The sequence below is a fragment of the Semicossyphus pulcher genome, unplaced genomic scaffold (genome assembly GCF_022749685.1).
Source record: "Semicossyphus pulcher isolate SPU_LCO1_2020_fin unplaced genomic scaffold, fSemPul1.0.p SCAF_13, whole genome shotgun sequence".
Taxonomy (NCBI): domain Eukaryota; kingdom Metazoa; phylum Chordata; class Actinopteri; order Labriformes; family Labridae; genus Semicossyphus; species Semicossyphus pulcher.
Genome location: NW_027211637.1, coordinates 15,866,904 through 15,889,866, shown reverse-complemented (window position 1 = coordinate 15,889,866; position 22,963 = coordinate 15,866,904). Strand labels below are relative to the sequence as shown.

The window sequence follows — 22,963 nt, the reverse complement described above, 5'->3', positions numbered from 1 at the left end:
AAAATATAAATAAATGAAATAAATCTAGACAAATAGATCATCTTTAAGCAGACTTAAACTCGTGTTGGTAAATCAATTCTTCATTTTTGGAGGAAAAAGAAGAAAATTGCTTTTAGATTTTGGTCTAATGTTGGGACATATGTGGTTTATGTTTTTAATATTGGCTGAACATTTATATAACAGCAATAATCCTTCATACATATATATTTTTAACCATTTATGTCTTTAATACCGGTTTATGAAACCAAATGGAAGACAAGCAGTGGCCTAGTTCTCTTTGTAAGATTAACTTTCTGCCATCCCTTCAGCAGAAGTCCTTATAAGAGAGTCTAAACTGGAACAATAAACCAAATAAAAACACAAGCAATGCAAAACAGCCATTTATTTATTTCTGATCCAAGGGGAAGTGAATCAAATCAATCATTGCACTATTTTCTAAACTCACTTCCTTTTCAATGTAAAATGCAACAGCGTTTCGTTGACCTTTTACCTCAAGGGGAGACAAGGATTGAAAAGTGAGCATGGTTTCTGTAGCCTATAAAGGCAGCGTTTTTTAGGCTCAGACAGAAAAGTGAGGATCACCAGGTGTAAAACTTATCTCAATTTAAGGTACACCTTCACTTTTCAGCAAACCCAAAGTCCAATCAATTTGGCATCAAGGAAAATAGTTACGCTCCTTCCTCAGTACCAAAGGCAAAGTGAAGAATGGTTTTCTTCCGCAGTAGTTTCATTGTGGACAAAATATTAATTATTACATACATTCATATGGTTATTGTTTCAAAATATTAATTATGGGGGGTTACAAGCCTCCATGTGTCAAACACAACCCTTAAGGGTCAAATACTGTTTTAAGTTGTGAATATTGGTCCAGGAAGTATGAGGACCTTGGAACTGCGTAATCTCAAGGCAATATTTGTGAGCAGAAGGGGAATCTGGCTTACAAACAATCCAAAATATATGTTTCAAAGGCTTTTACTTATTTCAGATGGAATGAAATCAGTCAAAATCACAGTCCAGTAAAAGGCGCTGTAGACACAATTCTCCTCAAACGATCAATTTGACACGAGAAATCAGGAATGGGCACACAACTCCAAAGAATAATAAAAAAACATGCCTCGCAGCAACCAGTTTGGCAAAAAGCATTGTCATACAGTATCATAAAAACCTCACAGTGAAAAGTTACAGTATGCCCCTTTATAGATAAAGATCAGCATCCGGCTACGTGTGCGCTCACCCAAACACACACACACCCAAACACCCATACATACCGTCTACTCACACACACTTATATAAAACGTGTCATAACAGTTTAACAATCTCTCTTCAGTACCGTGAAACTAATGCAACTATTCCTTCATGTCATACTTCTTTTTTTTGGCTCGAACCAAAGATACATTGCAGGGAGCAGGTCGTACATTTCAGTGAACCACGAACAGCCTCGTGTCCAGACTGTGTCTTATCACAGGCTGGAAGAAATAAAAGAAGGCCCTGATACGAAACAAGGAAGTCCAAGCCAAGGTCATTGTGAGTGTTGTCTACCTGCGTATGTGCGTGTGTTCTCCTTCATGAATAAGTCCACAATAAAAAAAGTGTCCGCCGCTATCACTGACAGTGACGTAACCGTGGCTTTTATTGTGAAAGGATGAATAAATTACTTAAGGTCACTGTACTTCTGAACAGAATCATTAGTGTTTGCTTCATATCAAACATTTGTTCTTTGGTCATTTTCATCCTTCATGTTGTCCTTGCATATTTTCTTTTAAGTAGCGTGTTTTGCTGATATATAGATTTTTTTTTTTACAAGGTCACAAAAATCCATCTGCACAAAAATAAATAAAGACTCCAGATGAAATACTTGTACTATTGCTCATAAACACAAGCATAACCACTTCCGTTCTAAGGCAACTGGGCTTCGTGATCTCTCGAGCAGCTTGGGGGGAAAAAGCCTTCACAACGTCCTACATGTGCACGTCTGAGTCCGTGACATCACACAGACCGGCCGAGCTCTCCTGTGCTGGCCGTCTGCTGTGTTCGTGCTGTGCTTCGGCGCTCACCGCCGAGCTGACCACTCAGTCTCTCTGCAGTCTCTGTGGGAGTCACACTCCGGTCGGCCTCTCTCGGTGTTAACTGCCCGGGGGGCCGCTGGTGAGGAAGTAAGTGGTCATCTCCCCCTTCCCCTTCACCTTGACAACACCTCGACAGTCCAGCTGGTATCCGTTGTTGACCAGCACGTGGTATAAGTCCGTGGTCACCTAAGAGAGGACACGGACATTCGACACCCGGGATGTCAGACACTCAACCCTTTCACGAAAAACACTGGCAAGTTTGACATTGAATTAGCTGCCTAGTTCAAAGTTGTTAAAGCTTTCTTATCTATCAGTGCTAAAACAAACAGTCAATAAACACAAAATGAATTCATAAGAATTATGATTCAGCTTTTGAATTTTTAGCTTACTTTTCTGCTTCTCTCTATTTTATATCTTCATTAACTTATTTTGGAGGCTACCATTCATCTCTAGTGGAAATATTTGCTGCTCTGTATTTAAAGATTCTTAATTAAACATATATTGGGTTGTGACTGACGCTGGAATTACAACAAGACAAGGTATGAATCAATCCAAAGCATGATCAACAGATAGATGCAGTCCCTGTATTATCACAGTGCATTTTGATTTGCAGTGACTCACAGTGGACTACAGATGGCAGCCTTGCTCTGACTTGACTCTGTCTCACAGCCGACTAATGGATTTGATTTGGGCCAAAAAAATGTCTCTACAGCTGTGAGCTAGATTTGTGTTTCTGACACAAGTGTTAATATCCGCAAAGCAGATGATGATTACGATTGTGGGATTCTGTTACGCTGGTCTAGCTCAGTCAGTAGAGCAGGCGCCCCAATGTACAGAGGCCAAGTCCTTGACACACCGGCCGCGGGTTTTACTCCAACACGAGGCCCTTTGGTGCATACCCAACTCTCTCTTCCCCATGTTTCCTGCCAATCTTCATCTGTCCTATCTAATAAAGGCAAAGGCCAAAAATAAACAAATAAATAAATAAATAAACAAAAAACTGTGGGAATCTTGTCCTTAACTGACCGATCTGACTGTGATTAAGATTTCCCTGTTGAAAATAGGAACAGCATGTTTGGTGCTGACAGGGATTCTTGCCCAAGGGCACTTCTGCAGAGCAGATGTCTGGACCTAAATCCTCTAGCCGAATGACTGTGCAGCTATAATACTTTCATGCACGGCATAGGCAAATGTATTTTCGATGCAACAAACAAATATAAAAGTGCATGCATGCACAAGGATGCAGAAGATAATAATCTTGCACAACTTGTGCAATATGTGAGTATGAATTCACAGGCACTTTCATGTTATAATGACTTTTGGCACAGTTACCGGATGTGTTTTCTGCTTGGCTATTTACTTGGAAAAAAAACAACTAAAGCTTTCAAATGCTTGTTGTAAACATAAAGTTACAACCTGCTGAGGATGAACTCAGAAGAGGTGTGTGCAGTACCTGGATGTAGTCCGGCACTCCTGTGCTGTCCATCCGGCTGGCCACATTGACTGTGTTCCCCCAGATATCATACTGGGGTTTCCTGGCTCCAATCACGCCTGCTACCACTGGCCCCATGTTTAACCCTGAGAAAAAAAATCACCAGGCTGTGTTACATCATGGTGTTTAACACCATATTACCTCAATAATAAAGCTGTTACCATGACGATTGCCTAAGTCCTCCTTTGACTGCATAAATCATTATGTAAATGAATACCAAACCAAAAAAATATTTATCAGATAATGTTTCAAGGCAGATCATCCACTGCCTTTCCGGGCTTACCTATCTTCATCTGGAAGTTGTTAAAGGAGTGCTCATTGATGTATTTCATCTGCTCTCTGAGCCTCATGGCGTAGTCTGCCAGAGCCAGGATGTGCGAGCGGCCCTCTCTGTCGTAGGTGGAGTCGTTGAGGCCCGAGGCTGCCATGTAGGTGGAGCCGATGGTCTTGATTTTCTCCAGCTGACGGAATCGCTCCTCGCTGATGATCTAGGGACAATCAACAGCATATAAACAGTGAGTAAACAGCTTGTTAACACAACCAGGAAAGTTTATTGTAGGCAGCAAAAACATGTAACATCCGTGCCTTGCAGACCTCTAACATCTATTTTGCATTCATCCTCTTCTCATTCATATTTTCCTTTCTCACCTCGTCGAAATCGGCTATGATCTCATTGAGCAGTCTGAGGCACTCCACTCCCTCGTTGTTCGCCTCCAACTCCACGTAAAACTCTGAGAAGTTGCTGATGGAGGCAAACATGACAGCGACACACTCACACGACTGGTAGTACAGCTCGTCGTTGCGGCGCTCCCGTGCAAGAAAGTGGGCAGCTACGTCCTTGGGCAGGATGTTGTGAAGGAGGCGCCGATTGTACGCCTGCAGCTCCTCCATCTCCTCCTTCTCCTCTGTGGCCTGAGGGTGGATGGGAAGAGAGGTGGGTGTTTAGTCTCTTTGTCATGTGACTGGATTCCTGAAGTAGTCAGGGTTGTTGCTTTAGGCCTTTTTCATGTCAACTTGTTGTGTGTCAAAAGCTCAGGTGCAAATTATAAACATTAAGTCATCCAAAATGGCTGCTGTGAAAAAGGACCTTTGTGTGTTAATATACAGTAATAGTAGCTTCAGTTTTGGTTCTGTTTTCCCATGAAACTGTTTAATTCACCTGCAGCTTCCAGAGGAAGTCGAGGCGTGCAGTTGACTCCACCTGCTGGCCATGCAGGTAAAGAGCCAGAACAAACACTGTCAGGATTATAGGGGTCAAGACCTTTAAGGACACCTTGGTCACTTCCTCCAGGCTGAGGAAGGAAAAGGGAAGAAAACATAAATAATGAATATTTTTTAATGGAGTTAAATGTCTGCAGCCTGACGCCTACAAAACATACGACAATTGAAAGCTACTCACCACTGTTCAGTTTCAGGCCTGGAAAAAAACAAGAGGAAGTCAGTCTACAAACCATATGGGTCACTGCAATAAGGCAGTACAAAACAAAATAATACAACTTACTGTTGTCGGGAATCATTTAAAGTCTGAAATTGCCTGAGGAAAAAAGGAGAACATGTGAAAAAATAGAAGAAGAGCTCAGCTGGTTCATGAGAAAGTAGGTCCTTATTGTAGAAAAGTAGGCCATGTTTAACCTAAACTACAGTGTTGTGACACAGCAGCTAAAGTAGTCAGGTTGAAAACTGTTTAAGAGTGAGTGTACATATATGTGTGTGTGTGTGTGTGTGTGTGTGTGTGTTCCTGCAGGGCACTCACAGGGTGTTGGCACGGACCAACTCGTCTGCATTTTCAAACAAGGCAACCTGAGGCCACTCCACCAGGAGGAGGAAAGTGAGCTGGATGAGCAGCATCAGAGCCAGCTTCCCGATGCTGCTGATGTGGAGGAACACGGAGCAGGCCAGCAGGGTCAGCAGTACGCTGTAGCTGAAATACTGCACCAGAGAGGAGAGACAGCCAGTGAAGAGGAGGAGGAAGTTTAGGCGAGTATTCAGGCATAATGTTCATGCACACAGAAACAGACAGTAATCACATCCTGAAATGCTGTGGCACTGACCTCGGGGAAATGGCAGGCCATGGCCTGGCTGGGACACAGAGTCAAGCCGTCCTGTGCTGTCTTGGTCAGGTTGTACAGCAGGCAGGGGGTCACCACTGTGTTCAGCTTGTTGGCCACACAGACCTTCATATCCTCTCTGCTGCAGGTAAACTGGAGGACAAAGTCTGTCATTTAGCCGTCAGCAAATAAAGGTTATAAATAGAGAGACATGTTAATGCTAAAAAAAAAGCTGCCATCATAAAACAGTATATGTTTTGTCCCCATCGAATGACAGTAGAGCCAGCTGTTGCTGAGTTTATTGAGCCAGTAGCAGCCATGATTTGTATTTTACATAAACACTTTATATAAAGATAACTTGTTTATTGTTTGTTAAATAATTTAACAACATAAGCACTGAGTGGGATATTTTACATTATAAAAAAAGTGATATCAGTGCTCTCTGGTAACAAAATATGAAAATATATTTAAATATATTAAATCTTCCAATAATTCAGAAATCACTGAACACTGTAACCAGATTTTTTTAATCACTGACATACTCTTCATTTCTGTCGTGTGATCTTAAACATTAAAATGCCTTCAGTCAGAGTGCTTAAAAACATCATTTCTGCACCTAACAGCAGGAACTCCCATGATATAATATCATTGATGTATTTAATAAGTCTGAATGAGTCTGAGCTGTATGTTGGAGAATGACACTGAGCAGCCAATCACACGCAGAAACAACCCTGCAGGAAGACAATCTTACAAGTGGATCAGCAATATGTACAGAGCAGACACAAAGAGAGTGACACCCAAGGTTACAGCTGTCCGACATCGTCTTAAATCACACCTAATATTTAAAATATTAACAATGAATGATCACAGTATACAGAGTAAAAAAAGATCAGTACTAAACTGTCACAACACAGTTTCTGAAGGTCCACACATAAACAAGCACAATGCTAATGAGGTCTACATTAGGGGTATATCTCAATATATCGTTGTCCCGACTGGTTTGATACAATTATCGTATCGCTGTCACAAAATATTGATATTTTAATTTAAAAAATCCCCTCCCTGCCAATTTGAGTCACTGAATCATTGTTTATCTCAATTAGTTTCAAAATCTGTGAAGCTGACACCCAACTGCAGTGACTAATACATTTATTCTGCATCACCTTTCTAGTGGCATTTGGATTCTTCAGGTTATCAGATATCGTGATGCATCGTTATATATGCTTGTCTTGCAATCTATCAATTATCGCAGAATCACTGTATTGTGATATTATCGTTATCGAGTTACCCTGCGATTCCCACCCCTAGTCTACATAATGTACTGTAAAATTGGTGTATAAGACGCACTTTTAATACATTTTTTTTTCATCTAAAGGGTGGGCTGAGTCCTAAATCTAAAATGCAGAGAGAGGTATGTTATTGTGTTACGGTATTTTAGCCAGACAATGGCGCTATAATCTAGCTAAACTTGTCGTTTAAGTGGTGACGTCACATCTCCGCATTAAACAGTTTCCAGGTCCAAGCAGCTACGACGTCTCCTATTTACAATATGCCGCAGTGCTGTTTGTGTTTTCCTCGCTGTTTGAAGCGAGGACGTTACCGTAGGCTACCAGCTACCGCTAGCTACAGCACCGGTAGCTAGCATGATTTCAAACTTGACATGGACAGATGGTAGGCTGTAATTTGTGTGTTTTGGATGTGTTTTAAATGAAAATAAATTGAAATAGTGTCGAAATGTATTGTATACACGTTTTTATTAATAAATAGCTATAGAAAACCTTTTTCCCTCCGGGATACCCCCCAAAACAGGCTGTGTTTTATATTCCGATGCGACCTATATTCTGGATTTTACGGTAAGTAAACACAATGACAAAGTTGAATGATTAAAAAAAAAGACTTTTACAACCCTATTATATACAGAGTAGAATTATGAGTCACAGTACCCTGTACGGCAAGCTGGAGTCATTTTAGAGTTTCTTCAAGTCTTTTTAAAGTCTGATCAGAAACATCTGGGATGAATTGTATCACAGACCAACGGACGAACAAACAAATGGAAATGAGGCAGATACATAGACTCTATAATTGGTTACATTGAGGGGAACAACTTAAAACAGCACATTACTGGTCACAACTGTGCTTACCATGTTAGCAAAGGAGGAAATGAAGAGCAGGAGGATGGTGAAGACGCCCACCAGTGTGCTGTTTGCGCGAGACTGCACTATTTTCTTGGTTACAGTCTGCAAGGCAGCTGGGAAGATCTTGAGTAGAGACGGCGAGGAGGAGATCAGATAAAAGAGCGTTAATACCATTAGTGGTGCTGACTAAAGATATTACTCAAAATATCTACGAGAGAAAGGAGATGAGTGGTCACGGCCTTTGTTCTCACTTTGATGCAGGAGTAGATGGCACAGATGAAGAGAATGTTGGCGAGGATGACGAAGATGCTGATGTAAAGGCCGAGCATAAGTGGTGTACTGCGGAAGAGAAGAAAACAAGCTCGTTAGGACGCTTAACTCTCATTAACTCCTTGTGAACTAATCAAAACTACATTTCCTGAGCACCATTCTGTAGAACTGGGAAACTAGGAAGGGCGACTAATGGGAGAGAGCTACTTACTTTGGAAAAATGATGATCTGAATGAAACAGATGCAGCAGAAAACAAGGAGTGTGCAGGCCACATATCCCCCAAAACGGTCATCAACCTTTTTGGAGTACTGAAAATGGAAAATCAATCAAACATAAGTTTCCTTGTAGCGCAATTAGAGAGGAAATAATCAATTCAGATTTTAAGTCCGGTCAAATACGACCTTTTTCTCGAGTTCAGGGGTCTGAAACGTGAGTAGGAACTTCTTAACGTGGTCCTTCCTCAGCTGGTCGATGCTACGCGCGTCTATGGCCCGTCCAAGAAACTCATCCACCTCGTCCTCTGGGTTCAAGGCCTCCTGAGCGCAGCGGCTATAAGGTAAATAAAACAATATTTCAGTGTGTGTTTGTAACTGTGTGTGAGTGTACGTATATGAGGGAGTTAAGCTAAGCTGTGACAGGCAGGATGACTCAGAGCTAATGTGGCATTAGTGCTGGGGTGGATCTGACCATATCAAACCAACAGTGGGCTCTAAAGTTAGACAGCTCCAGTGACAGTCTGCCAGTTAACCGCTGATAACAAAAGCTGATGTGGAAACAGAAACTGATGCCAAAACACTCACTTGTCTTTGCTGGATGCTTCATCGATGCCCTGAGAAAAAAAAGAACACAGTGTAAGTGTGAAAATGAAATGCAAAAACAGCACAGGAAGCAAAAAGCGAGAGACTATTGTGTAGTCACTGTAGATCTGAAAAATAGACAGAGACTCAGACATCTGCACAGCTAATCCCTGAGAGCCAGACTGATGTTTTAATTAATGCTCGGAGGCTTCAAATTACACCCTCTTTGCCCCTAGGGCTCAAACCCTCTGAGATGGAGAGGAGAAAAAGGCGGAGGAGAGGGGAAGAATGAAGGAAAGGAAATGTGAGTTGTGGCAGAAAGAGAGGGAGGAAGTGAGAGAAAGAGAGAGTGAGAGAGAGAACATTCTGCAGCTGCAGCCTCATCAGATTAGCTTCAGTAGTAAAGGATGCACAGGGAATCCCTGGGAGCCGTGTTGTAACTCCTGTTTGTTTGACCGAAACAGATCAATACTCTAACATTCTCATCGTCTCCTTTATGCTTTAACCATACTGTATATACAGGCCTGTACATATTTGTCACCTTCAGACATTCAAATACATATTTATAGAGCATATTATTAATTTAAGGTTCAGACATGCTTAAAGAAACAACAGCCAGGCTAGCAGTTTGTAAGGCTGCATTTAGGCACATTTACTAATGATGCTAATACTTACATGTATTAGGTTTACCATGTTGACTCTCTTAGTTTAGTGTGTTAACTTGCCATTATAGTCAAAGGCACTTAATTTGTGACAATATTTAGGCCAGGGGTGGCCATCCCTGCTCCTGGAGAGCTACCTTCCTGCAAGTTTTAGGTTTCTACATACTCCAACACACCTGATTCGAATGTTTTGCTCATTTTAAATCCCTTGAGACGCTTCAGTTGGTTGATAACGAGCAGGTCGTTCAAATCAGTGTTAGAATACGGAGAAACCTAAAACATGCAGGATGGTAGCTCTCCAGGAGCAGGGTTGGCCACCCTTGATTTAGGCCATAGTTAAGTTGGTGAGTTGTATTTAGACAAAGGGTTGTTGCCGTAGGGTGACACGGGGTGCTACATAAAAAACGTACCTTCAACTCCTTTGGTAATTTGTACAATTATCTAACAAAAGATTAGGATTTTATACACATGCTCTAACAATAGGCCTCCTACCCTTTAACATCCATATCATGAAATATATATGTTAAAAGCTACTTTGAGAGAGAGAGCAAATTTCAAAGGAATATTTATGATTTGACTTCAGAGAGGGAAGAGGATGACACAGGAAATTGGATATAGACAAGAAGAACAGGTGCCATGCGCATCGGCTAAGTGCTCCCCGTGCGTATCCCACCATCTGCCTGAAGACTTTGGACTCCTTGGTTCTGGAGAAGGATCTGTCGGGCACCCAGCGAGGCATCAATCCCTCAGCAGAATTAGCACGTGCTCGCTGCATCTTTGCCATCATGGCTTTCTCTTCTTTCTGGAAGTGAGGAAACACTACAGGGTTAGAGCTCTGAGACATAAGGTCCTCTCTGCCAGGTGACAAGAAATTATATTGTGTGTGTGAAATATGGCACCAGCGTGACATATAGAAGAGGTCAAGCTTGTAATTGAGGTGTGTGTGTGTGTGTGTGTGATCATGCACTTACCCTCTTCTGGCTGCAGCCCAGCACCAAGAAGGTTTCAATGTTGTTCTCCTTCAGGTACGCATTCCTCTCTCCTCCAAATCCCGGCTCCACCTCGTAGTCCCCGTTCAGATACTGCAGTGTGGCATTGGTGATGTGGATACGGCTACACACACGCACACAAAAACACATTAACATACAGTGTGTCAGAAATGACACAGTCTACAGGAGCCTAAGCAGCAGGAATATGCAGGACTTACCCCGCCTTCCCCCCGGCCTCCATTTGGTTGGCGAGTGTCACGTCGTTGGACCAGACATCAAACTGCCACTTGCGCAGGCCCAGCACCCCGCAGTGAACGCGCCCGCTATGGATGCCCACCCGCATGTTCACGTTCACGCCCGTCACCTCTCTCACCAGCCTGAAATATTGCACACACACAAACTGGTGTCACCTTCAGCTTCACAGTGTCTCTTCTTCATCACGTGCAGCACAAATTCACCTTAACTGGAGTGTTACTTTATGAACGTAAGGGCGTGTGTGCATGTTGTGAGCGAGTGTGTCTTTGTGGTTTTGGTGAGTTAGCGTGTGTTTGACTCACGAGATGGCCTCAATCATGTCGACTCCCATCTCCACACAGCAGTGGGCGTGGTCAGCGCGGGGCTCAGGCAGCCCTGACACACAGTAGTAACAGTCTCCTAAGATTTTAATACGAAGGCAGTGGTTCTCCTGTAAAGCAACGACACACACACACACACACATTACAGTCAATGCAAAGCATGCTCATGTCAAATATAGATCTTTCTATGCATAATTGGGATGACTCATCAGTCTCAGCGTAGTCTAATTGATGTCTTGCACAGTGCTTAAGTACATCATGTTGGCTTTGTCATGCTAACAGTGAAAGCTACAGACTGTACAGTTACATAAGAAACGGTGGTTGCGTTGTGGTTCGGCTGTGAAAGTGTCGATGGCAGGTCGAGCGCTCACCGAGGCCAGCTTGTCGAAGCGAGCGAACAGCTCGTTCAGCGTCATGACCAGCTCCTGGGCCGTGCATTGCGATGCCAGACTGGTGAAGCCCTCGATGTCTGCAAACAGTATGCTGCGGGACAGGTGAAGGAGGAGGAGGTGAAGGAGACAAAAAAGACAATGTGATTAATAAATTAAGTATTGGCTAAGTTAGCATGGTCTAGCGCCTCCCTCCCTCCTTACTGTCCAGCTGCTGTGTGAGCAGAGGAGGGAGGGAGGCAGACCTTTGTTCAGCTCTGGCTCTCATCATCAATGTAGGTCACCTCCTCCAGCCCGTCCCTCTGAGAACACCTCCCCCTGCCCCCATGTCTGCATGCCTTTCATTGCTAACTTTTGATAGTAGTGAAAGGCTACAATAAACAACACCAGCAGTTCCACTTGAAGGTGACAGATGGCGCTGCTGGTCCCATTAGGTCATCCACAGGGGGAGAACTGGCTTTGAATTACAGCAGTCCAGAGCCTGTCTGCATCTTCCACCCTGGCCAAAGCTGTGAGCCCTGATGCAACAGATCGTTCACATAAAATACTTCACTTGCACTTTGTGGTATCTAGACATGCCGTGGATGAAGTCTTGCATGCTGTTTTTTATATATACTGTATATATGCAGGCTTTGAGACAACTGATTGTTCTGTTGCTTAACTGTTTTCATTGGAAGCACTCTCTACTGTAAAAATAGTCCCAGAGATAACAGGCAGTGTTGTGCATGGATTACCAAGAATGAGAAGTAAATTGTTTCTGAAGAAAGATGATGTTACTGAGGAATATCAAATGTAATTTTTTAATTTTGTAAGTTAATCGAAATTATTCTGGGTGGCAGCAGAACATGAACAAAGAGGCAAATTCTGACACAATCAAAAACGTCCTGCAAGACCAGACGGAAGAAAGAAATATATTTTTCTGCAGTTTAATGGACCAATCAATACAATTAACAATTTAACTAAACTTGACTAAAAATAAATTACATAATCATTTTGGACTGAGAACATTTTACACCAAACGCTTGCTTTGCAATCATCAGTGATGTTAAAAACAGGATCAGCAATCATCTAGTTTTCTGCTTAGGAGCATTTACAAACAGCAGGTCCAAATCGTGTGTTACAGCTGTATAATAGAATGTACCCATATGATTACACGTTGGTAGAGCGTTGCAACAGATGATTCCTCTGAGTACATCACCTGAACCTATGTAGGTCACCTCTGACAGTGGATCGCTGCTGCAGCCTTGTTTCCTTGTCCCCTTGCCAGTGTCATCACATCCTAAACATCACCAGCTGGGCTCATTGGTAGGCTAATAGATGGAGAATTTTAATCTCCTGTTAGTATTCAGTTATTCCCACTCGGGAGGTGAAATCCAGTGGTGAGGGCTGAGACGGGGGGCCAAAAAACTTGAGGTCTGCCTGCTATCATTTGCTACAGAGAGCACAGCAGTGGGCCTGAGTCAATATCGTTACTGCAGCCGCTGCTGTCAGTGTCAATAAACAACAACATGCATAATACATGCTGGCAGGGAAATAGCTGTTGGAGTGACTCTGAAACTGACACATCAGTCAGCGGACTGAGGTCAAAGCCACTAGAGCTAGCTGTGATGGCAAAGGAGACAAGCGAGCCGACATCTTCCTGAGTGTGTGTTAGTGCTGTTCTGTGGAAGCATGTGTGTGTGTGTGTGTGTGTGTGTGTGTGTGTGTGTGTGTGTTTGTCTGTGTTTACCTGACATTGTCGTGTTTTTGGATGTAGATCTTGTGGAACATCATATCTTCCTTCTTGGCATTGATATCAGCCTTCATCTCCATGGCAACGTGCCTTGGCAGCACTGACAGCAGTAGGCGCTCCTGAGAGAGAAAGAGAGAGAGAAATTAAAGACAGAGAGACAGAGAGAGAGGGAGAGCCCATTCATTTTCATCAGTTTCTACTGTTAAGAGTGCTCAATGAGTCACTCTGCCTTGTTGGCATCTGCGTGGGAACGTGTTAGTCAAATAGAGAGGAGTGGAGATACGTGTTACACTTCAGAACATATTGTTGCACTTCAAAACTGAGAGAAAAAATTAGACCAGAAATTGGAGACACCCATTTGTTGCTCTTTTGCATGCGTGTATGTATTTAGTTTTCCTTCAGGACACGGGCAAGGCTGCGCCTCTAGCTAATTTGCCTGAGCATGTATGAGTCTGTGTTTGTCAGTGCAAATGTATGTGAGTGTCTGTGTTTGTGTAGGCGTGTACCTGCTGCTGGTTTTCCCTCTGCAGGTGCAGTCTGGCCTGGATATATCCTCTGGTCTCCTGGAAGGCTTGTCTCTGGGAGACCTCAGCAGGGTAGTGGGTACATATCCCGATCATGTTAGTGCACAGGAAGATCAGCACGTTGGCACTGATCTGAAGCACACACACACACACACACACACACACACACACACACACACAACAGGGAGGATGAAAAGGAAAAAAACATTAGCGTCCAACCAAACATGCACATGTCACCTCACAAGCATAAAGTGAACTCTGCCTGACCTGGGTGAGGTCAATAAACAAAATTGATAACACTCTGTGTCATAGGATTTACTGCAAGGAGAAAAATTCCTCAAACGTCTGAGGAGCCATTAGCTGTGATCTGGTTAGAGATGATGAGCATGGCCTCGTGGCTGCTCTGCGAGGCGACATTCTCCTCATGTCGCACTCTGAACAGCAGAGAAGCCCAAAGGGTTCAGTGTGATGCATGAGTGGGGACACGTGAAGGCCGTGTCCCTCCTGTTTTTGTTCTTCCGGAGCTGACATTTTGTATTGTTTTTAAACGGTTTATGGAATCGATTCAAAAAACTAAAGCAGCTCCATCCGGAATGTGGAAAATATGGCCTTTTGAGATCTAAAACCAGATGATGTGAATGAAGGGGCTTCCAAAAGCATAAAATAGTTCCTGCAACAAATTATGATAAAGGAAAAGAAAAAAACATAAGCTAGCAAAGCTTACAAAACAGAGGAGAACATAGTGCAACCACGATGAATATCTTCCAAAAATAATTTATAAATTCCCATACTACCTCAATCTACGTGACCCTGAGAAAATCCCCCTCCTGTCAATTTGTTGAATATCATTTTAATCTATTTTTACGATGCTCACCTTTCTATTTTTCGTCCCTACCCGTCATCATTGAGGCGGAACTAATTACCACCGATTGTATGTTTCGCATATCGCAATTAATCAACGCACCTTGAGCGAAGCGCAAGAGAACAGCTCCTAAGCAAAGTTGGATAATTAATTATAGACACATATACTATTAACAACAAGAAAGAAGACAAAGACAAGGAAGAGCGTACAAGAATTAGCCCCTCTTCAGTAGTAAGCAGCCTACGAGGTATGTTTAACTGCAAGCATATCGCTATATGGAGAGGACATATGCTAACCAGCCTAGCCACGTGTTAATTAGCATGTAAATAACGATCTTATTCATATGCAAAATTACATGTGAAAGTCGCGTTATTGATGTGTTTTTTGTGCTATATCTCAAGTGCATAAATTATACAAATTGTATGTTAAGTGTGTAATTAAATCTTTGCTCAATTAGTGAGCAATTTATTTAAATGGTGCTCCTGCTTATATTGTGATGTTAGCAATATTCTGTACTATTGTTGGTTTAAGATGCTATATTGTATATTGAAGCTATAGGGGCTTTGATTGTAAAGACAAGACAAACATATGATTTCATTTCACCTATTGTGTTCCTTATTTTCTTAATCCCGTTCTCACGGGTTGGCCTGAAGCTGGAATTAAACTTTGTTTTTTAATCATGACCTCGTGCCTCATATCTATTACTGGAGGGAGCTACACAATTTGTTGTATTGTTTTTACCTGCTCTCCGTAGCCCTGTTCTTTTTCCTGCCCAATTCTGTTGTTATTCTTCTATTGTGAAAGTTTAATTTGTGTAGACATGCTTTAGAAACATTGTATTCTTAGAGTCATGCCAAAAGACCTAGAAGCAGCTATTAATGTAACTTGCATTTGTGTACCCAGTGCTGTGAGGTATGTTGGTTGAACAATGAAGCTCTAAGAATGCAGAGACTGTAAAATAACATTATCTATGGCCTGGGTAAATGAAGTTTAGATGTAGTGTACTATACAGTTAGCTTTGACGGGTCATAGACCTTTAAAGCATTCCTCTGCGCTGCTCCAGCAGCATTCTGTGTGTGTCTCTGGATGCGTGTGGTAAGCCAGCGTGTAAGTCTGTTAGTGATTTCTCTTCTCGCTCGTTCACAGCGAAGACTGAACATCAGAAATGGAGCCCTAAGCTCTGGACTTCCCCTCCCCTCCGAAACACATAGGCATGCACGTGCTCACACACACACACACACACACACACACACACACACACACACACACACACACACACACACATCCTCTACATGCTCAGAAACACACTCCAGCCTGGGAAAGTCACTTGACCCTCGACCGGAGCACAGAGTGTTTCCTCTGAAGATGATATCATCAATAATGAGAAAAAGACGTGCAGGCCCAGAACGCACACAACAGCTGGATTTAAATCAATCCTATTTACAGCTTTATGACTTAAGACATGGACTGGAAGACATGAAAACTTGAGTACCAGTATTTTTGAACCTTGGCTGGTATGTTGCCAAACCAGTGTGTCTTAGTGCGTGTTTTGTATTCTGTGTTTTTGAGAAAGAAGACAGAAGAGAGATGCAGAAGTGGAGATAGAGGATGATTATCTTTAAATGTGAAAGTACAAGGAGTATTACGGCTAACTTGACAATCAAAACATTGACCAAAACTCCCAACGAAAGTAGACTTAAACGCACCCTCAGGATTTCCACCACTGTCCTGAGATCAGGTTTAGACTGTATACACACAAGAACTCACCCTATGTTGTCACAACAAGATGGAGACAATCTTACAACCTGAGCCTGAAACGGAACACCCTTTACCCGAGGACAGAGCAAGGCAAATTCCACTGTTTACTCCGAAAGAGAGTTGGTAGCAGCTTCCTATCCCACCTGAAAATAAATGACCGAACGAGATTAGAAGCTCAGCAGTAAGCAAAAATGAACACACTGATGGTTCGCAGGTGCAGAGGCAAACATGTGTTTGATGTATTTGGGTAAATATAAACCCCTGATGTAGCTGATGCAGGCGGAGAGCAACAACATCCAAAATTCATCCTCATTTTTTATTTCTGAGGGATATAGATGCAGACCTCAAACAGGTTTTAAGGACGGAACAAGAGGCACTTTTTTCCTTAACTTTTTGATGCAGGATGACAGAGAATGGTTGATGCCAACTGTAAGTCAGCTTTAAAAGATTCGGATCAAAGCTGTCAAGGGATGTGAGACACCTCATCATCCACATATTGAAAAGCAGGCGTAAGAACCGTAAAACATGTCTTCATCATTCTGGCTCAGCAACTGTTCTGTGCGACATAAACTGTTCTGATCAAGCAGCAACCTCGGTTGTTGAAAAATAAAGCCAATGCAGAAGTGCAAGAAAGTGCAATTCTTCAAGTGTCCACTCGAGGCTGGTGCCAAAAGCCAAAAGAGCCAAGAGGCCCCATATTAAGATGTCATTTTTTACAGCATGAATAAACATGTTTACAGACAGTTTGGTTATAAATAGCTAATTTCTCTATTCCTAAGATCTGTATGGGGAATTTTTATATAACTCCCTCGTTTTAATTATAATAAGCCTTAAATTATAGGGGTGGGATCGCTTGAGTGACAGGTGGATACTGCTGGCTGTTTGTTAGACATAAACACAGTCTCACAGTCACTGAACTCAACTTCACTGTGTTTGTGCTGTTCCTCCCTTTTGGGGATTCTTTCATGCAAACTTCGAACAAATAATCCGTCTTGCCGTGTAATTTATGGAACTTTCTGGCCATGCAAAAAGTCTGTGAACCAGCTTTTTGGTGAGTTGCATAGTATTATCTAGTATTATTGTAGTGATATTTTTGCACAAAGAAGCATGTACATTGTGCTCGCCATCCCTGGCTTGTACAGTGTTTATCATACATTTATGCATTTGTCGGCCAGTGCACAAAAGGATTGCTGTTGGCTTTTCCCCGGAGAGTTTTCAGCAGACCGTAGTGATCAGAAGACTACGGCTATTTTAAGTTACAAGGTACATGTCGTTCACCCGCCACTCTCTCACCAGAGATTCGGACGAGGAACCCGTGTGTCCGCTCTTTCTTTGGTCTGATAAACAAACAACTGCGGTCAGCCACCAGCACAAAAAGACTCACTCACTCTCTGGGAAACATGAGGGGAAAACTGGTGTAGATTGTTTTTCTTTGATAACTCGGCTTTTGCTTCACCCTCTCATCCAAATATGGTCCCTTCTGGTTCCAGAAAACCATCAGGGCGGTGGGCAAATCCCGAACTTCAGGCTTAATTTAGGCAGTCGAGAAACCAATGTAGCAAGTATGGTCTGCGGTTCTGATTCATCGCTCAATTAGTGATAAACCTCTTGTTTTAATAAACCATTGACCAGGCAGGGCTTCCTGATAAGCCCTGCAATCGTGATGTAATAGACCACCACTGTAGACCCGACACTTCAGTCTTGAGGGGCTCTGATATAACCTGATCGCATTAATCCCAAACAGATGGCTGTGAACAGAATGAGCCAGATAACTCAGTTAAGTGGCCTGTCTGAGATACAGGGCCACCTGCAGTTCCCAGGACCACGCTTACATCCCCACAACACACTCAATTTACATTCAGCCAATTCAGCTTCCCATGTGAGCGCGCTGAGATTTCAATCCAAGTAACGACTATCCTCGATCAAATTGATTTGGAGAGTTTGGCAACAAACACAGAGCGAGCTTAAACGCAGCTTAGGAGGTCCCACACTTAGGAATTTTGGTATTTTTGTTGAATGGGAAAACTCACATAGTGCAGCGATAGCATGGCTACACAGCTGTTTGCAAATGTGACAGTGTGATAGCTGAATACATAAAACTAAAGTGTTGGGAAACATGATGAATAAAGCTCGTCCTAATGCTGAGTTATGCTTAGTCACCACACGGTCTGCAGATTAGACGCAGAAGCATTTGCAGAGGCTTTTGAATAAATCTTGTGTGTGAGTGTGTGCGACTCCTTTTGGACTGGCAGCTCTTTGATGTCGAAGCTTGTTCTGTCTGTTGCTGCACTCTTATCAAGCAGGCATGAAAATCTAGCAGAGACCCCCGGAAGCTCTCCATACAGCCGTGTAAAGACAGCAGAGGAAGCTTGGTGTCATTAGCACGCCGCCGCTCTCTGTATAACCACTAAGCTGGACTTAAGAGTATCCTGATCATTCCTCCTGCAGACTTCTAGCTCTCAAAGATGAGCTGATCTCGACATTTACTTAAGCAGGAACCTCTTGGCTGCAAAGTTAAAAGGAGTCCAAACATTGGCTTATAAGGTGCGGCTCCCCGCAAGGTGCTTTACAAAGTTAGACGGATAACATTTTAGAGAACAAATGAAGGAAAGAGATGGAAGAGATTTCTACTTGGCAAACACACAGCAACACATTCTGTCTTTAATAATATCCCACTGGACGGTTTCCCATTCGATTCATACAGAGACAAAGCTTCTGCGAGTGCTGATGTTTTCGATTGATCGATAAGGGACGAGTCATAACTGTACATGTGCTTCTTCTTAAGTAGGTTCAGCGAAGCCTCGACTATGAAGTGCCCGCAGGCTCGTAAATTTGTAACTTATATTAACTCCTCGAACAAGGAGGAGGTACACTAAAGACTGATATCTACTGATACAACACACTATCTCTTATAAGATAGAGGCATTGTCAATGTAATCAATGTTTGGATTTGATAAGGCCTGCAATGAAAGATAAATCATCCCACCAGCCATGAGCTCCACCAAAGCCAAAGTTTAAACTCCAAAAAGGTCACAGTTCTTCATCCCATAAATCAACGCACAGGCTCTGGGGATGCTGGCTGCTGTTGACGTGGGGGCTCCTCTCCAGCACATGACCTTTGATAGGCATCTGGAGCTTTAAAAAGTCTTTCAGAGACAAACGTCAAGGCCTCGTCAAACACTGCTGATCTTAGCCCGAAAAGATTGTCAGTAAAAATAGAAAATACTATGAGACCTTGTTGCACTTGTTCCGTTCTAATCCGGGTTAATATGATGTGTAATTACTGACACAAGAAAAAGAAGCCATTCCTTATAAAGATAAATGTTGCAGAGGGGTGGGGGGGGTGCCATCTTGGGTCTCTGCCATCTGGAATCGGAGCTCTGTTTTCGTCATGGCTTGAGCCAAACCAAAATTGGTCTCAGGCGACCAGAGAGGCCACGGAGCAATCTTTGTGAAACGCTGAAGCAAATTCCACAAAGCTAAATAGAGCTGGACCCAGGCCGCACATCTGTCAGGAAAGCAGATCCTGAATTAATACTTGTCCATATATGTTTCCCAAACATGAGGAAAATCTCCCAGAGATCCTGGAATCAGGGACGAAAACAAACTGGAGCCGCTCGCTAATTTTCCCTCCAGTCGAAAGATTATAAAGATTATTTATCCTTGTACTTCGATATGTCAATTCAGTCTTGAAAGACTTCAACAGTTCTAATAAGGATAAAGTGCCTGCCCTGATTTGACAAACTTTCCTTGGATTCTGTATCTGTGCCTGAAGAGCGTTGAGACAGTCATGAACCAGTTACAGAGGACTTCCAGGCCTCAGAGGAAATAAAAGACACTGAGTAAAGATGAACAACTCTTTGGTAAAACACAACACACACCGAAGAGATTCTTTGTTGTCATTTGAGATCCTTGAAAATGGCCGCTCCCTAAATCAAAGCAGGAGGGTCAGGCGAGCCCACATTTGAGCCGTCTTTGTACTTTATTGTGGCTCCTTTGACTTCTCTGATTCAGTAACATCCGCTGCTCTGAGACATTTATGATGTGTCCCTCATCCCTCCCTTTTCCCCACATTTCCTGTCGTTAAGACCGAGAGAAGGCAACAAAATATTCATTAATCATCATTACAGTAAATGAGCGTGTAACCAGAAGTTTTAAAGGCTTGTGTGCACTTTGCTCGACCTTTTGCTGCTGCTTCAACCCACTTCCATTCTGTTTTTCATCTTCAGGGCTACATAGAATAGAGTCAAAATTTTGCTTGAAAAATTATGATTTTTAATTATATATAACAATAGTTGTATCTTAATGAACAGACATTTGACTGACATGTAAATCAACATATTGTTTCAGCTGTTTTTTCACCTCTCTGTTAAAGGTCCACTTCCTTTCATACTTGCATTCAATGTTAGGACACAGAGCTGGTGTCTATATCAGGTTGGTATTATCAGTTTTGTTTATTATAAGCTCTAAGGGTTTGTTATTGTCATCGTCAAATATAAGTTCACATTGTCATGTAAAAATAGCACAAGTCTAATATTGTCATGGGAGACATAGTAGCATTAGTAACAGCATCAACAGGTGTTGTGCTGTCTGTTAGTCAGTGGTTTGGCTGCTCGGCAGTCCGGGGTCAGTGTTTGACTGGACAGACTCAAAGAGGGGGAGGGGGAGGAGGGGGGGTGGAGGAGGTGGGAGGAGCAGGCCAGGCTGGACACAACACTCTCCTCCCAGCTGTGTCCTCGCTAACCCCTCACTTCCTGCCCACTCACACCCTCGCAGGCACAGCTGCAATTACAGCACGGCGGCTGCTAGAACACAAGATTTGGTTAATAAGCCTAACAAAGCGACCAGCCCACCAGCTCCCCTCGCTCCTCTGCTGGCTCCTCTCTCTGAACTGAACTGCGTGAGGGAGTCCAGACCTTGAACTGTGCGACTGTGAGCTAAACATCCAGGAATTCCCATTTCAGCTGCTTCAACTCCTTTTAAGCACAACTTACAACACGATCCTCCGGCCACCAGTTCCCTTTGACACAGGCCGGTGTAACAGCAGTCTGCTGGTGACTGCTGAATACACGGTGCGTCATTTGTTTAGCATGTTTCTCTTTTCTTCTGTCCCTGAATGACTTTAAATAGAACAAGAATTAAGAGAGGGAGCATGTGAGTACATTAATGAGATGGCGTGTGTGGGCCAGATGCTGGAGCTCCAATAAAAACACACCAGAGTTTAGCTTTATTGTCCAGTTATATAAGCATCTGCTAACATTAACAACACACTTTTAACCACTGTCCTTCCCTGTTCTGGCTCCTCAACCCTACACAATATTGACTCTTACTACAGAGCACACAGATCAATACCGGTACAAGTACAACAGGTTATAGTTTAAACAGCAGTCGCACGAGAGCAGCTCGGTGACTGCTTTAACTCGAGTTCTGGCTTCGTCGGTCGATGATGAGCTGATTCTGAACTCGTGTATGTAACACATCCGCCTCCCAGACAAACGTCACATGTGACGTACACGTTTGTGAAGCCTGATACATCAGCAGCGTTTCACGTGGATTAAAACACTGAGTTTCAACACATGGTGAAAACTACAAGCTTCACAAGATTATGATCTACCAATCATCTCTGTTTAGCTGTTAAAGGCTACACTTGTACATACCAAAACAAAGACTCTTTGAAATGTGATTCAGGCACATTGAATGTTAAAGTCTGACAGCTATGGCTTCTCTTTTAAGACATGAAAGTGCTCATGACAATTCAGTCCAAACAAAAGGAAATAGCAGCGTCTTCCTGCCGCCTTAAAAGGAAAGGTTTTCATTTTTTATGTGTAAGAGGAGGGAGCTAAATATCTCTACAGGACTACAGCTACAGGACTGATCCTTGCAGACCCTGTGAAGGCAAAGGAGAGAGTGTAACTTCCTTTGGATTAATGAAGCGCGTGTTAGTGTGTGAAATTACATCATGGGACCAGAGTCTTGTTATTCTATCTGACATCATTCACTGCAAATGTGAAAAAGCCATGCTGTGAGACACACAGGCTGGCTGCTTTAAAGTTAATAACAGGAAAAACTGTCGACACGATTAAATCATTCGAAAGACCGGCTCTTTGTATTTAATAAGTTCAGTTGAAAGGTAAAGATAGGGGAATAGATAATACAATAGGAGGAAGGCGTTTGTGCACATAGTGAGCATGTTTGGTAATTACGCTGCGTTCTCACGCAGGCCGGACACATGTTGTAGACGTGTAATTGTAACTGGGATAGTGGGATAACAAGACAGTTGGCTTGTGTGACGGTGACCTCTGACAGAGAGCCATTCTCCTTCCTGTAACCAGCGCTGGGATTGGGTGCACTACACTTAACAGGATCTCCAGAGTGAAACTGCCCTTAAAAGCCTCGGGGCTTGCATGCTACACAGATCAACATTTAACACCGCTAATGGATTCCTAATATATATCTCTTGGCCGTCCGCCACGGCTGTTCAGCCTTAAATCCCTGTATTTACTTTTGCGGAGAGCCAAGTTGTTAGTAAACCATGAGCTGTTATTAGAAGCCTGCACTTCCTCATCTCTGACTCACCTACTATTATTAGCCCGGCTATTATTTGCCTTATCGCTGGCTGTATTTTAGGAGCAATATTTCGCTTATCGCTAATCCTAATTGCTC

At 42.9% G+C, this 22,963-nt stretch overlaps 1 protein-coding gene across 1 annotated transcript in view; it reads right to left on the bottom strand.

Annotated features, from left to right (window-relative positions):
• Positions 1-338: 338 nt before the first annotated feature.
• The window catches only part of LOC138589433 (adenylate cyclase type 6-like), a 32,467-nt gene continuing 9,842 nt past the window's right edge, over positions 339-22,963 (bottom strand). The window contains exons 4-24 of the mRNA XM_069659699.1: positions 13,663-13,812; positions 13,154-13,275; positions 11,407-11,518; positions 11,018-11,145; positions 10,679-10,837; positions 10,443-10,584; positions 10,145-10,273; positions 8,813-8,841; positions 8,414-8,561; positions 8,223-8,320; positions 7,993-8,080; positions 7,748-7,864; positions 5,610-5,759; positions 5,312-5,487; positions 5,060-5,092; positions 4,958-4,975; positions 4,718-4,850; positions 4,207-4,470; positions 3,842-4,046; positions 3,520-3,644; positions 339-2,252 (exon numbers count right to left, since the gene is read on the bottom strand). Of these exons, the coding sequence (XP_069515800.1) occupies positions 2,124-2,252; positions 3,520-3,644; positions 3,842-4,046; positions 4,207-4,470; positions 4,718-4,850; positions 4,958-4,975; positions 5,060-5,092; positions 5,312-5,487; positions 5,610-5,759; positions 7,748-7,864; positions 7,993-8,080; positions 8,223-8,320; positions 8,414-8,561; positions 8,813-8,841; positions 10,145-10,273; positions 10,443-10,584; positions 10,679-10,837; positions 11,018-11,145; positions 11,407-11,518; positions 13,154-13,275; positions 13,663-13,812 (2,655 nt within the window). The 3' untranslated portion in view covers positions 339-2,123. The remainder of the gene's footprint in view (positions 2,253-3,519; positions 3,645-3,841; positions 4,047-4,206; positions 4,471-4,717; positions 4,851-4,957; positions 4,976-5,059; positions 5,093-5,311; positions 5,488-5,609; positions 5,760-7,747; positions 7,865-7,992; positions 8,081-8,222; positions 8,321-8,413; positions 8,562-8,812; positions 8,842-10,144; positions 10,274-10,442; positions 10,585-10,678; positions 10,838-11,017; positions 11,146-11,406; positions 11,519-13,153; positions 13,276-13,662; positions 13,813-22,963) is intronic.